The sequence below is a fragment of the Gymnoscopelus braueri genome, assembly GCF_963280865.1.
Source record: "Gymnoscopelus braueri genome assembly, chromosome: 6".
Taxonomy (NCBI): Eukaryota; Metazoa; Chordata; class Actinopteri; order Myctophiformes; family Myctophidae; genus Gymnoscopelus; species Gymnoscopelus braueri.
In genome coordinates, this window is record NC_137607.1 from 25,731,573 (window position 1) to 25,746,919 (window position 15,347).

The 15,347-nt window shown below is 40.9% G+C and overlaps 2 protein-coding genes across 2 annotated transcripts in view; one reads left to right on the forward strand and one right to left on the reverse strand.

Moving 5' to 3' along the window:
• raver2 (ribonucleoprotein, PTB-binding 2) overlaps nt 1-4,439 on the forward strand; it is a 97,025-nt gene extending 92,586 nt beyond the window's left edge. The window contains exon 16 of the mRNA XM_080431591.1: nt 19-4,439. Within this exon, the coding sequence (XP_080287717.1) occupies nt 19-159 (141 nt within the window). The 3' untranslated portion in view covers nt 160-4,439. The remainder of the gene's footprint in view (nt 1-18) is intronic.
• Nucleotides 4,440-7,101: 2,662 nt separating this feature from the next.
• Nucleotides 7,102-15,347, reverse strand: part of jak1 (Janus kinase 1) — a 53,962-nt gene continuing 45,716 nt past the window's right edge. Inside the window, exons 21-25 of the mRNA XM_080431976.1 lie at nt 14,818-14,942; nt 13,631-13,803; nt 13,015-13,132; nt 11,981-12,091; nt 7,102-10,408 (exon numbers count right to left, since the gene is read on the reverse strand). Of these exons, the coding sequence (XP_080288102.1) occupies nt 10,310-10,408; nt 11,981-12,091; nt 13,015-13,132; nt 13,631-13,803; nt 14,818-14,942 (626 nt within the window). The 3' untranslated portion in view covers nt 7,102-10,309. The remainder of the gene's footprint in view (nt 10,409-11,980; nt 12,092-13,014; nt 13,133-13,630; nt 13,804-14,817; nt 14,943-15,347) is intronic.

Consider the following 15,347-nt stretch of genomic DNA (forward strand, 5'->3'; position numbering starts at 1 on the left):
TGTCCTTTCTTCTTTTAGAACCAGGCAAGGGGCCAGAAGCGGGAGTACCCTCAGCTGGCAATGCAGGACGTGACCTCATCAGAAGGTGCCTACATAGGGCAACACTCCCAAGGCCTAGGGGGCCAGTATGCAGATTATTTCAAGAGGAAGAGAATTTAGTCTGAGCTGAAACAGGCTGAACTCTGAAGCCCAGGGAGGGAACGCACGCGTTGACGACACAGACACAAAGACGTCTGCCTCTAATAAGATGTCACTGAATGCCACAGCTCCCCTCTGTGGCCCTTTTGGTGACCGTATTTTGCATCCCTCATAGTAGGCATTGAGTTAATCAGGGAGGCAAAATGGTTCAAGCGAAAGCAAGCCATAGTGCTCTATGATGGTATGTGATGATACTGTACACTCACATACATACATACTTGCAAGCACAGTCACAGTCACACACACACACACACACACACACACACACACACCCCCACACACACCCCCACACACACACACACACACACACACACACACACACACACACACACACACACACACACACACACACACACACACACACACACACACACACACACACACACACACACACACACACACACACACACACACACACACACACACGTGTTGCTTTTGTCCTGTTCAAGCCTTAACTCAAACTATCCTTCCTCTCAGTCGATGTGTAAATGTTTCTTAACAAACTATAACTTGTACATTTTGTTTTCTAATATAATGTAAATTATCGGTGTATAAGCTGCTTTTGTATTTTTAGTCGAAGCACTGTTTTTTAGTCAGCCTTTACTTTCTCTCTCTATCTACTGTATCTATCTCTCTCTCTCTCTCTCTCTCTCTCTCAATCTCTATCTGTTGAGAATTCTCTCTTCCTCTTTACTGTTTCATACAACTTCAACTGATGTCGATTTCCTCCCCCCTACTTAAGTTTTTCTCTTTTCTTGATTGCCCATGCATCACGTTATATCTCTATGGAGTTGTTGACGCGCGCGCGTGTGTGTGTGTGTGTGTGTGTGTGTGTGTGTGTGTGTGTGTGTGTGTGTGTGTGTGTGCGTGTGCGTGTGCGTGTGTGTGCGCATGGGGGTATGTTTTGCTATTACTATAGGAAACAATCAGCCATTTTGGATGCTAGGTTGAGGGCACATCAGGAACTATGGCCTCAACCAATCAAAGCCCTTAACTGTGGAATTTGGCAAAAGTATGGTGCAGTCTGGTCTCGTAGCCAATGAACGGAAGCCTGCTTTTCTGCCTTTTATAACCATTGGATAAAAGTTTGCTTACTGGTGCATACCAATTATAATATCGAATATTATAGAAAGCCATACAACCATTAATGGACATTTCCTAGCTCCTTTGTGGCCTAGTGCAGGGTTTCTCAACCTCTTTTGGGCCAGTGCCTCCTATCCAATATCCTCCTATCCAATACCGCCTCCCACACCCAATTAAAGTGTAAGGCTTTATTTTCTATTGTGTATTGTGTTGTCTTAATATAATATATAATTCAGAAAACATCTCATCGATTTCCAAATGTAATATTTTTACATTAAAGTGGACTGTTAGTATGTAATTAAGCCTACTTGCCAGGGAGTAGGGATTATAAGTATTATTGTATATGGATGTCAGGCCGTGTCACATCAGGCCCCTCTCACAGCACTGAATGGCAGGGCTGTTATGGCCCTGTCACAAGCAACATGGTTGTTCCCATGGTAACGTTCCCATGTTACCAGCCTTGTCACAGGGATGTCATGCCTGATGTAACAAGGTCTGAAAAATATTGCCCCCCACCAACACTAGCCTAGAGGAAGGCTGTTTTGGTGCCACACATAAGTGGAACCAGTTTATGTATAGGATTAAAAGGCATTCAAAACCATTAACTGTTTTGAACTTTTCAGAAAAAACATCAAATTTAAAAGTAACCAAATACATTTTATTTGACGTAGATTTTCTTAGCATCTGAGCCATAATAAGGCTTCCCTGAGCTTACTCCAGATTATTCCACACGGACAGAACCACAGCTCTCTAAAGGCTTTAATCACAGCTCTGTTACCAAAAGCAATAAAGAAAGGAAAACCTGTTTATGACACTTCTCCCCACTCCCACTCCCCTTTTGCTCTCGTCTCGTTTCGTCTTGTCATCTCCTCAGAATTTAGGGGACTGTGCACCATGCACAAATTAATTTTCGCTGCAGTCGTGTGGCCGTTTTGTAGGCACAGTGCAGTATGGTATTGCGTACAATACCTCTGGGTGATGTCTTATGAAGTCACTGCCATCTCCCTTCTTTGTTGCTCCTTAATGGAATCACCAGGACACTGAATGGGCATTTATAAATCTTTCTTAGAGTGAGTTAACCTCCAGTATTGACTTCCTTTCAAGCAGCCATTGGAAGGAACTTGTAACAAATTGTAATTTGTAACTCTTTGTAATCTACATCAGTGATTTCTCTCGTCAAAGTTCTCTAAACAGGGAAAAAAACATACCCAACATGTTTTAATATTCTGGTTTGTCAGAAGATATGAGGAAGATTTTACTGGTGAAATGAATATTAATTACTATCCAGAGGGTTAGTTTCAATCTAATTCATATTGAGAGGGAATTGTATTATTATTTGCTTCTGGTGCAGACATCCTGTCTAACAGACAGACAACTAAGGCTCTTACATATGAGTGTCTAATAAACACGGCCCATATGCCATAGTTCATATCCCACAATATTTCATGTCTTACAAGCTAGTTGTATGCATGTTCTTATCCTGTTGACAAATATGTTTAAAAACAATATATATTCCTTTTATTGCCATGGAAATAAGACCATTTACCCAATAGTAAATGGACCTGAGAATGCTGGTCAATAATGTATTGTATAGCCATGTATTGTATATCAAACAAGTCTTACTTGAGTTTCTCCCCTTTGGGATAAGACCACATCCAGGTTATTGAACAGAGAATGTTAGGTTAACATGCACCAAATCAATTATGGTATACTTAGTTACCACTAGTAACAAATGGATATACATGGATATTAGAATGCCTTTAAACTGCCTGGAAAGGAATATAACGTAATAATGAACCAAGAAGAATGTCGTCATTTTTTCTCCCATAAATTGTGCTCAAGTCAGCTCAACAATGTTGTGCTGCTCTCCCCCGTCATGTTTTTTTGGTAGGTAATTTGTCTTACTTTTTGTCATTTTTTTATATCTTCATCCAGTTGACCGATATATTTCCCTGCTGGTGCATTTCCTGGAGTCATATATCAAGCTTTGAACCGCTAGAGAATTTTGTAATCACATGTAACATGCACCACATTCACATACAGTGGTGCAGTGTGGGATGAAATTGGATGTTACCCCCATTGCTAGCATTTGACACATTGTGGGAGAATGCACGGACCTTCATTGGCCACCCTTTAGATGCAGTTCTATGTTGACTGACACTGGATAGTTTGCGTTGTTTATAGATTGAATTCATGTCACAGCTTTCACCTGTGGTCAATTTATAAACACTGCTTTTGCATCTCCCCATGAAAAGCCATTCTCTTAATTAATTTGGGGACGCAAAATAACTGGGTGAAAGCCATGCCTTGCTCTCAACAGCCAGAGCCTTTCTGAATCGTATTAACACAACAGCTAACGCGTTTAGACACGATCGAGTGTGTTCCAGTGGACAAGCTATCTAACTGTGGCCTGGCTCCGAGCCACAGTTTGATTTGCTTCCTGGTGTGAGTGGATGAGAATTTGCCAGCTGGACTCGCTCTCTGCCAGATGATACGCTCGCTCGCTCCTCCTCCACCACCACCACCTCTCTAAAAGGCGATGCTTGGGAGGAAATAAAAATGTGTGTGGCACCTTACACTAGCAGAGGGGACTTTTTCATGAGTGTGCGCGCGGATGTCTTTAGGCACGGATACAGTATCAGTGCCTGTTTGTGAGCGCGCATGTGTGTGTGTGTGTGTGTGTGTGTGTGTGTGTGTGTATGCGGATCAGTGCACATGCAAGTTCATACAGACCCCCTTCTCTAACCCATTAAAACTGGGAAAGATTTTTGCATTGGTTCAGTTATTAAAGTTCACAGCCCGTCACTTTGTGCCACGCTGCGCGCTTGTACATCTGCTATTTTTTTATTTACTACTGATCTAGAAGGCATTTGTAGGTCTTAATGGGCTAATGGAGGGGCCTGTCTTCCTGCTGGTCTGTGTTGCTGTCTGTCATGATGTGTTCAGACAGCCATGTCTGTTGCTTCGGTGGCAGTTCCACTCTGATTGTATTAGCCTTTTCCTGTCTTTGCCTTGCCCACTCGACAGTAAAGCCATTACAGCATGTGAACAACACAGTGGAGTACAGAGCTCTCTCTCTCTGTGTGTGTGTGTGTGGGAGAGAGACCTGCTAATTTTCTCCTATTGCCTTTAACAGGAGTAATGGGGCTTCTTGCGCTTGTGTGTGTGTGTATTGTGTGTGTGTGTGTGTGTGTGTGTGTGTGTGGGGGGGGGGGGGTGTAAACAAAAAAATCCTGTTCCTTTCAAGTGTGGGGCAAGCAGAGAGAGAGAGAGAGATGGCATGGATTGGACCTCATTTTTCAGCTGAATTCCTTTTCCCTTCTTTCTCCCTGTGTCTCCTCTCTGGTTATGTGTGCCACACACTGCATAATGCACCTTGAGCTGTCACACGCACACGCACATGCACACACACACGAAAACATACAGGCTCTTCCAGCAGTGCACTTCTACCAGTCCAGACCCGTGGGTTTCAGCTGTCTGCGAGGTGATTTCATGGGCCCACATGAATTAAGTGGTGCAAAATTTAATATTTTTAAACAAATGGCATGACAGAAATGTTAAATGAATATACACATTATATTATATTATATATTCTGCTGCGTGATTAGCCTCTACTAACCATGATGACCTCATAACATAAGGTCATGGTTAGTACTATAGCTACGATCACAATGTAAATGTGAATAATTACTATAACTAAGAGTTTGCAGTGTAGAGCCACTGTCCTGTGTCAGGAACATACAGAAGGAAAAACAATGGGATGACAACTCGGTACATGCACAGAGGGAATGCATTCGACAATTTGATCAGTGTTTTCATACCCTTCATACCCTGCAAAAACTATTAAAGTCTTACCATTCCAGCCCTGACAAAAAAAAGGATAGTCATTTAGTTTTTTGTTTAAGGCTCAGCATTAGAGTGACACTCTGGATGTTACAGTGTACTAAACCAGTGCTTCTCAAAGTGGGGTCCAGGAACCCCAGGGGTTCTTGCGGGCGTTCCAGGGGGTACCTACTACCCAGCAAAATGAGTTAATATAGCATATAAATCAGTTTAACCCTATTTTATGCTTAAGCTATTTACGTATAAAAAAATCTGGGATAATTTTAACAACACATATCTTTTCTTATACAGTAGCCTGGTAAACCATCCCGGTCGGGTGAATTCACATTATCATGTGTCTTCTGCAGACCGGTCTGGCCCCAAGCTCTGGGTGGGCTTTTTTTGCAGAAACCATAAAGTGGAAGCGCCAATCAGCGTCTGTGCTCAGCATCAGCCCTGACCACACATGATAATGTGAATTCACACGACCGGGATGGTTTACCAGGCCACTTTTCTTATGGGGTCTCTACAAAACATTTCCAGATGGGGGTCCACGGTACACATCAATTTAAGGGTCCTTGACATTGTACCACTGTACTAAACTGATGAAGCCTGCGATGCACATTCATAGTACTTCCACTTAATACAGCCTTCTGTGACATTGTTTTGCATCCACAGAATCAGATTTTTCCATGTACTGAATGTGGGCATCTTGTATACTTATACGTCACTCCTGTGTGGCTTTGAACTTTCAAGTTATATCGTAGAGAAAAGCTTGGGATTCCGTTTCTTTATCTGTGTCTGCATGCCATCATCCAGTAAAAAGAAAAAATCTTTATGGTGACTGTAAACAAAGGCACCTGGTTCACCATGTATGAACAGTGTGGTACAAACTAAGCTAGCCTTTGCACTCCAGAGAACAAACCTGTTGCTTTACTTCTTCATACTCTAGTGAGCTTTTCATGCTGGTCTAAGCAGGATCAAATCCAGATCAGTAATAGTCTATCTATGTGTTTGGGCAGTGGTACGAAGATCTGTACACAAAAAAGGCGACCTTAAGTTGCGAGATGAGAGCTTTTGTCAGTATTCCCGGGGAAACCTTTAGAGAAGCAGATCACATAACCTTACATGACCGAACTTTAAACAAATTTTGTTCCATTCACATGGAAACATCACCAGATCTAAATCTCATTTGGTTAAAAATCAGACGTTCATCTTCTGTGTATATCTAGCCTTTAATCCATGTCCTCGTCATACCATAATGTTTATGCTCTCTATGGCAGGGCCTCTCAAACCTTTTCATGTCAGGGACCCCCAAATTAACATGTATTTGGCCGCAGACCCCCATCTGAAAGGATTTTGTGCCAGGGACCCCCATACAAGAATTGTGTTAAAATGTTTTACAACCCCAAAAAAGGCCCCCCCCCCTTTTTTTTAATAGCAAATCTACAAGCTCACAATATGCGACGCATTGTCAGCTTGTAGATAGGCTATTTTCACTACTTCCTAAAAGTGTTAAGAATTTAGAATTTCTTGAAATGAAATGAATGTTTTGACATTTTTGAAAATCTTTTAAAATAATTCAATAAAAAAAAATGGGAAAAAATATATTTACGCTCAACCCCTAAAAATGGGTCCAGGCCCATTGTTTGGGAAACACTGGTGTATGACATCACAAAGCCTCTGCAATACAGTACTCAAGTTGTGACTTTTGGAGTCGTTGTGATGGCTGTATAGAGATATAGTTCTGCTGTGGTTTTTGCTTTGTACAGTTTGCTTTTAAATTGTGGATTTTCTTTTCTGACCTGAAATGTACTGTAGATTTTTGCAATATTTTATATTACAATAATATTGATATCGTTTTACTGTGAATAAGGTATTTCTAGAAGCAATTGAATTTTAGCATGCCACTAGTGTAATGTACAGAACAAAGAAAAACTATGTTTTCAATAGTTAACAAAATTACGTTTGATGCTTTTGGAATTGTGACACACAAAACACGATGGACATTGATTTTATTTATTTTTCATGGTGTATTTATGTACAATTTTTCCCATGTCATACTTTCGTCTTATTCTTTTGAAAAATATATATTTGTTTCTTTTCTCTCTCTCTCCTCTTTTGAGCAGAAGGAATTGTCTTTTACATTCCTAAATAAAAAGTGGACTGAAACTCAGGTGTGTTCTAAAGTGTGATGACTGTTGCCGCCCACGCCTATCCCCCGTCCAAACGCATTCACAGTAAAAGAAGAAGAACTGACCACTCACAACCTGCAGTGATGTTGTGACTTGGTGCACATGTAGCTCTGTAGCTCTTGGGTTCATTAAACACAGAGGGGCCCGTCCGAAACCGCAATACCAATACAAATACTATTTAGTATGCCATATTACTTTTTAGTATGTCTGAAAGCTTAGTACAGTAGCTTCTAGAATCTAGATAGTACGTGAGATGCATACTAAATTCAGGCAATTATTTAGGCCTCGTCCGAAATTGCATACAAGACTACTGTATTTAGTATGCAAAAATGACTTTTTAGTAAGTCCGAAAGCTTAGTAGCTACTAAATAGTGCGTGAGATGCATACTCAATAGGCAATTTTATAGGCCCCATCCGAAATGACATACTAACATACTATTTAGTATGCCAAATTACATTTTAGTATGTCTGCAATCTTAGTAGCTACAAAATAGTATGTGAGATGCATACTAAATTCAGCCAATTTTATAGTATTCCACAGTGGACTCTACATGGCTGTAAAAATCACACAATGGAATGCAGTAGCTGCCCGGCTTCTATATGAAAACAGCAATGGCGGACTCCGAGGAACAACAGTCATCGGTAGGCTAATAACTATCCAATATAAGTGTACATATACTTATCCGTTTCACTTTACTCTGTGTTATATTAAGTTAGTCTTTTTGGTTGGCTGAACTCATAGAAGACTAAAAAGAAAATTCACTCCATGGCAAGGAATTGTGTGTAGTATCTCTGGTTTGCCACCAGATGGGGTACTTTCCTAAATATGTAGTATGTCCGAAGTGTAGATACTAAACAGTAGGCTGGAAATAGCATACTGTGTAGCATGTTAGTATGGGGTTTCGGACGCAACCACGGTTTTCCCTGGACTTGATAACCACTTAAGCTCTATACTTTTTTGTATGATGAATAGCAAAAATAGCCACGCTTGTATACTGTGTAATTTTTTTTGCTATTTTTCAACATTTTGAACATGCTTCAATGTTTCTGAAACTTCTTCAAAGGATTTCTTTTGAACATTTTTGAATATTTTCAATTATAATGAAAATAGGGACTCTATGGTTAAATGAGGTTAAATTAGAGACTACACCCTCTGCTCAAAAACAGTGAATAGAATATACTTCCATACTTTTTCAGGCATAATTTGTGTATGAAAAGAAAATGATAAAATGTTACACATAATTAAAAACTGCACAAGCTTAAATGTTTCGTATAGATATATATATATATATATATATAAAAAAAGACGATTTGTGGGTCTTATTAAAAAGAGCAATTCAGCATAAAAGGTCATGGGGGAAATACCTATCTTCATCAATTTCATTTACAGTAAACCCTTACTTCATCTTCATTATGCTCCAATCTTGAAAATGTGAGTACAATCAACTTAACAAATATGGTAATAGGCTCAAATTAGGCTCAAAATAACAATGTATCTCAAAGTATTGTTACACTCAGTATTTGCTGCTCTTATAAAGACATTGCGAATGAAGGCATAAAGCTATGATTCAGAATTATAAACACTAAGGTGTCTTCTACTGCCATCAAGTGTCCATAGCCAGCACTTTCTTACTTCCATCTCTTTATCCACATCACACAAACACACAGAAAGTCAAGCCAGGCATGACGTTTTGGCATTGCAACAATAATGAATTCGGGTCATTTGAAGAGATTCAACATTCATGACCCAGGAGATCAATAGATACAGAGCATAGAGTAACGCTCTGACAGACACCCTGGAAGCCTGTTGCCTGATGATATATACTTACCGAAATAGTTACTGGAAATAGCCGATCTGCAAACATGGAGATCGGCTATTTTTGGAGCACAACTCGCACAACTGTGTATAACTCAGTCTATAGGCTGGACATGCACAAGGAAAAGATGTGGTCCTTTACTCATAGCAGAACAGAACGGGGAAGATCGATGTGTGTTGCATGATCTTTGGTTCTAGTCAGTGGGGTTGATAATATTTTGTGGCACCATTTCTTTAGGTGAAAAAAGTTGAGATGAGAGTTGAAAACCACATTTTGTGCCTTGTGCGTTACAGCCGTAGGTTCCGTTCAACCATCTTCTTTGCATATCGTCCAGTCTAGCATTTCTTCTCGAGATGGTTATTCAGTGATGGTCGTGTGTCCTTCAAAAAGGACAGGGGCTCACCGAGGTCCATCGCACATCCCCTTCAACTCACTGTGTGTGTGTGGGATGTGTCCATGTTTAAAAGTCCTTTCATTGTCGTCATCGGAAATGCCAGCAATATAAACCCCTCAATTCAATATATGTAATTACAATAAGAAGGCCCAGGGACTATACTGTCTGACCTACGAGTCTGACTGAGCTTTGCAGTTCAGGTATTTGGCTACGTTTGGAGTACTTTGTTAGAAATAAGATCACATTTAGTGGTGGACCTACAGGGTTAAGGTGGACCTACAGGGTTATACTTTAAATGTGCTCCCCCCCCCCCCTACCCAGACAGGATTAAAATACAGTATATCATGACATTTCTTTTCATTTAATATTGGACTAACCTTACACTGAACCTTACGTCTGAACAGCAAGCCAAAAAAAAAAGAAACCTGATGGTGTTTATTCCATAGAGGTTGGGTGGTAGACATGGAATGCAGCCTTGCGTGAACCTTGACCTCTGGTCTCCAAGGATTGTCCCTCTTAGTAAAAGTAAGATGAAGTTGCGACTACAGAGACCGGTCTGGGGATAGGTTTTTGTGTGTTTGTTTTTTCAAGTTTCCCTCAAATAGGCACGATGGGTGAAGGAGATCTGATTGTGAAACCTGATTTACACTCCGCCGTATGACGGCGTCGTTGTACGACATCGTTGTACGACGGACTATGAATTAAGCGTAGTAGCTGTAGTACTCAGGGCCAACTTCCCTTCCTGAGCCTCGGAGGAGTTGAGGTCAAGGTCATCGGTTTTTAGAGGTCAACGTGTTGGGTCAGCGTTGCTGCAGGCGGGTCAACGCCACGATCAGGCCCTGGAAGTCGATTCTCTTCTCGGGGAGGTACTCCCAGCACCTACGCATCAGCTCGTACACCTGTGATAAAAACAGGACATTCTGAATGCTATTGCAGCACTATCATTGTCCAGTGGTGGAAGAAGTACTCAGATATTTTACTTAAGTAAAAGTAAAAATACCACATTATAAAAATACTCTGTTATAAGTAAAAGGCCTGTGTTCAAAATGTTACTTCAGTAAAAGTACAAAAGTATTGGCATCAAAATATACTTAAAGTACCAAAAGTTAAAGTACTAAAATGTTTGAAAATAGCAGATCTACAAGCTCACAACGCAACGCTTTGTGAGCTTGTAGATCGGCTATTTTCAAATAGCCTATGTATAAAATAGGGCTAAACTGGTTAATGTATGTAACTTTAAACTAGTTTTCAAATAATTGTAGTGGAGTAAAAGTACAATTTGCCTCTGAGATGAGGTGGAGTAGAAGTAAAATTAGTGAAATTTTTAAATACTCCAGTAAAGTAAAAATACCTCAAAATTGTACTTAACACATCGGGTGCCAAACACGGTAAAAAAACGTGTTTTCAGAGAGTAGCGATTAGGTGCCGAACACGGTAAAAAACGTGTTATCAGTATTTTTGTTTTTTTCCACAAGGGGGGGGCTAGCGCAGCTCTGGAATCACCACGGTGACTGAGAAGGAAGGGACAGATGGATCACCGTGCCAAAAAACATGGCTCCCCGTCCGCTCCCGTTCTATCTCCTTGATGAAAACCTCCGTATCTCCTTAACTTTTTACATTGGGGAAAACGAGTCATTTTCGATGGGCGATTACTCCGTAATGGAGACTCGCGTGAGAGATGTTATTGTTCCAGGCGTTAGCCAGGACCATCGATCGTCATGCACGCATCCATTGTTTACGTGTGGGTGCTCGCCGTGGAGTCCACAGCTGTAAACAGCACAGCGTTACAAACGGTGAGATCTCTGGCACTCAAAGTAATCTGTTTTAACTCATTGAGTGCCATTAACGTGTTTCACGTGTTTTACCGCTATGGTGCAACGTGCCATTAACGTGTTTCACGTGTTTCACGTGTTTTTTTTTTGTTTTTTTTTGTTTTTTTTAACCCAAGATATCATTATCTGAAGATTTGCAGCTCCATCCACTCCTTGTTTAACGTATAACTTAAAAAGGCTGTATCTCGCTTCCTAAGCACTTTTTTTTTACTTTGAAAAAAATAAAAAATAAAAATCATAATGGCCAGAAATAGATAATAATAATTTGGGCACTCAATGAGTTAATAAAACGCTGGCACCCGTTGTGTTAAGTACAGTACTTAAGTAAATGTTCTTAGTTACTTTCCACCACTGTCATTGTCTTAGCTCAGGGTATCAAACTAGCGGCCCGGTTGGGTCCAGTCCTGTGCGCGGGATGATTTGGGGGAAACGTATTCATGAAGGAGAAAGTGAAGCCTATAGTACACTGTACACAGTAGTAGACTGTTTTTAAAAAATCTTGAAAAAATGTGAATAACGTGGGGTCCCTTTAACTAAATATTTTCAAATGGGGGTCCACAGCCAAATACATATTAATTTGGGGGTCCTGGTCATGAAAAAGAGCAGGCAGCATTGAGAAGACACACAACTAATGCTTACCGACTCAGGGCACTTCTCAGGGCAGGGCAACCTCTTCCCTTCCTCCAGCATCTCCACCAATCGGGTGAGGGTCATTCGACCTTGGCTATGGCCAATCATATTGAGTAAGAGCTGTGCAGGGAACAGACAAAGATGTGTTAGATGATCAACAATTCATTAGAGACTTTCCATTGTTGGGGTGCAACAGTTTATTAGTTTAATTGATTATCAAAAATAATCGATAATATAGATATCAGTTCTACATGCTCACACGCTTGTGAGTTTGTAGATCTGATATTTTCACTATTTCACTATCCTGATTGGATACAATTGGTATCCCAACCTGAAAATGCATGTTCTGTTTAATAAAGAGCTGGAGAGACATGGAGAGTCCTGTTACTGAACAAACACTCTATAGCAATGTGTACTATCAGAATAAGTGTGTGTGTGTGTGTGTGTGTGGGGGGGGCAACAGCTGATAAGACGTATGTCATCCTGTACGCCAGTCTGTCAAATATACCTAACCAAAAAGGCTTCGCCTCTTCTCTGCTTCCCTTCCTATTAGAGGTCGCCAAACAAGGAATGGAGACGACCTGGCGACCTGGCGAGCATGCCAAACTGAGAGATACAAGAAATCACCAATCCCATACATGTGCAGACTCTTAAACGATAGTGGATTTTAGATTTGTGTTTTAGGTTATTATATTTTTAGATAGGCAATTGCATTTTTTTTAGACCTGTCTTTTTAAACATCTGTGATCATGCTGAAAGCTGAATAAACATTAGTGGCATTTACAAATGTAAATGGCAGTTAGAATTGTAAATGGCAGGAAGCCTCAAGTACATGCTGCATTGGACGCAGCCCCTGGCAGAATGGGTCATCTCATCTACCACTCTGGACAGAGAGAGACAGGCACCATCTGCCACACAACATGTCTGCATGTGTGCACCCAAAGTGAAAGCCATCTGTAGTTTTTATTCCTCCTAAAAGACTGGTACTATATGCACTGTGTGTGTGTGTGTGTGTGTGTGTGTCTGTGTGTGTGCACACTCACATGCATTGGACTGGAGGCGGAGTCACAGAAGGTGATGAGCTCATACATAGTCACACCAAAGGACCAGACATCTGAAGCCTTGTAGAACTTGCGGTTCAACAGACACTCTGGAGCATACCTAAAACATGTCAAATACCCACATCTGAGTTAATGCAATACTTCACATCTTTACACTCTGGAGCACCACACACACACACACACACACACACACACACACACACACACACACACACACACACACACACACACACACACACACACACACACACACACACACACACACACACACACACACACACACACACACACACACACACACACACACAGTGGTTAATCAGACAAAACTATTTAGTCAATTATAAAGAAAAGTCTATACAACTATTATTTATCTAATAAACAACCCCCCCCCCCCTCATTTTTGGTCAATTGCCCAGCCCTACTAAGCATCTTTACACCACCATATTCCTGCTCAAATGCACTGTTTTATGTAGACAGAAGATCATGTGGCATATTACAACAGACACCCTTCTATTGAGTTTGTTCTGCAACCAGAACCCCTGTGATATGCTTCGATGAGGAATAAACAGGGCCCAGTCGATCATAATAGCTCTCTTACCAGAACACAGGGCTGTCGTGGTCTTCCTTGACGGTGTAGTAACCCTCATTCTCCTTGATGCTCTTGGTTAGGCCGAAATCTCCGATCTTCACCGTGCTCTCATTCTCCACCAGAACATTCCTGGCAGCCAGGTCCCGGTGGATGTAATTCTTTGATCCCAGATAATGCATGCCCTTGGAGGAACGGACACACCTGGATTAGAGTTTGGCACCTTGTACTTTTGGTAAATGCTGCGATACGTCTATGAAACCACATTATCTTCATACAGGACAGTGGTTCTCAAGATGATTGGGCTTCACTACTTCCCTTTCCATGATTTGTCAAAAATCAAAGCACACCCTTTACTGAACGACAACATTTTGCTTAGAAAACCATAACTAGCATTATGATCCTATGAATGACAAATAAGAAATGGAGGGAAAGAGCAATTATTGCCTCCTAAGCAGATCTAATTTAAACTGTGGCCAAAAAAGTTCAGTTTTGATGTCAATATGTTCAAAATAAAACGGGATAACGGCAAATAAGTATTGCTTTCTATTCCATAACAGTTGTGCTAGTCAGGTTTTTGATTTAATTCGGTTTAATATTTAATAGATCAGGAGGTTCACATAATTTTTGTGACGGGTTTATCATTAAACATAACAGTAAAGCACATTTTTCCATTTTCCATCATGTACCTCCTGTAGTACCTCCACGTACACATAACCCCATTGGAAAAACACCAGTTGGCAAGAAAGTTTAGCATTAGTACAATAATTCGTCGAAGCCATTAGATGGAGGACGGGAACATCATCGAAAGCCTAATTTAAGAAATGTATTCAGATTTTTTTTTGCTTGAGTGATTAGTGGGGCGTTCCTATAGTGTGTGCGGGTGAATACTCAGTCAGGCGACATGCAGTCAATAACCCCCGGGACCCAGGGATCTGGAACGTTCCGACAGTATAAATTACATGTGATGGAGGAAAAGGGACTGGGAGACGCGTAGAATGGATAAAAATAACTCAAGAAATACAAGAGGGCAGAAATAGACCCATCAATGGCCCATACTGTATGCGTTATGAAAAAATGCTGTAAATGACCTGGGATTCCTTTCCCTTTTCCATATATGTGAATAATAAATGTACAGTACATGAGTAAATGCAGTTAGTTTACTTTCCACCACTGTCTTAGAAACAAGGCTGTGGTACCTGGCAGATCTGAACAGCGTAGCTGAGCAGCGTGTTGAGGTCAGTCTTGCTTCTGTTCCGAGGGAGGTACTCCTTCAGACTGCCAGCCGGAAGGAACTCCATGATCAGCTTGATAGACCGACCACCTACATATTACACAAACAGAAAGACAGTCCGAAATCAGACATAAAACTGACTGTAATAAGTAGAGTAGAGATGATGCTCAACATAGAGAAGCATTTCTGTATGTGTGTGTGTATGTGTGTGTGTGTATGTGTATGTGTATGTGTACAGTATGTGTGTGTGTGTGTGTGTGTGTGTGCGCATGCGTGCGTGCGTGCGTGCTTGTATTGCTATACTTAATAATAGTAATTTGAGAAATAAGACACTGTGAGGATAATGTTCCTGGTCCTTCAAGAGAAGTGGTTGTATTGTGTTATAGTTCAAAATGATTTGGGGTGTTAGGCTTACAAGTAGGAAAGGATTCAGGTTGGGCTTAGGGTTAGGATTAGGCATTAAGAGGTTAGTTTTAGGGGTTGGGGGTTAGAGTT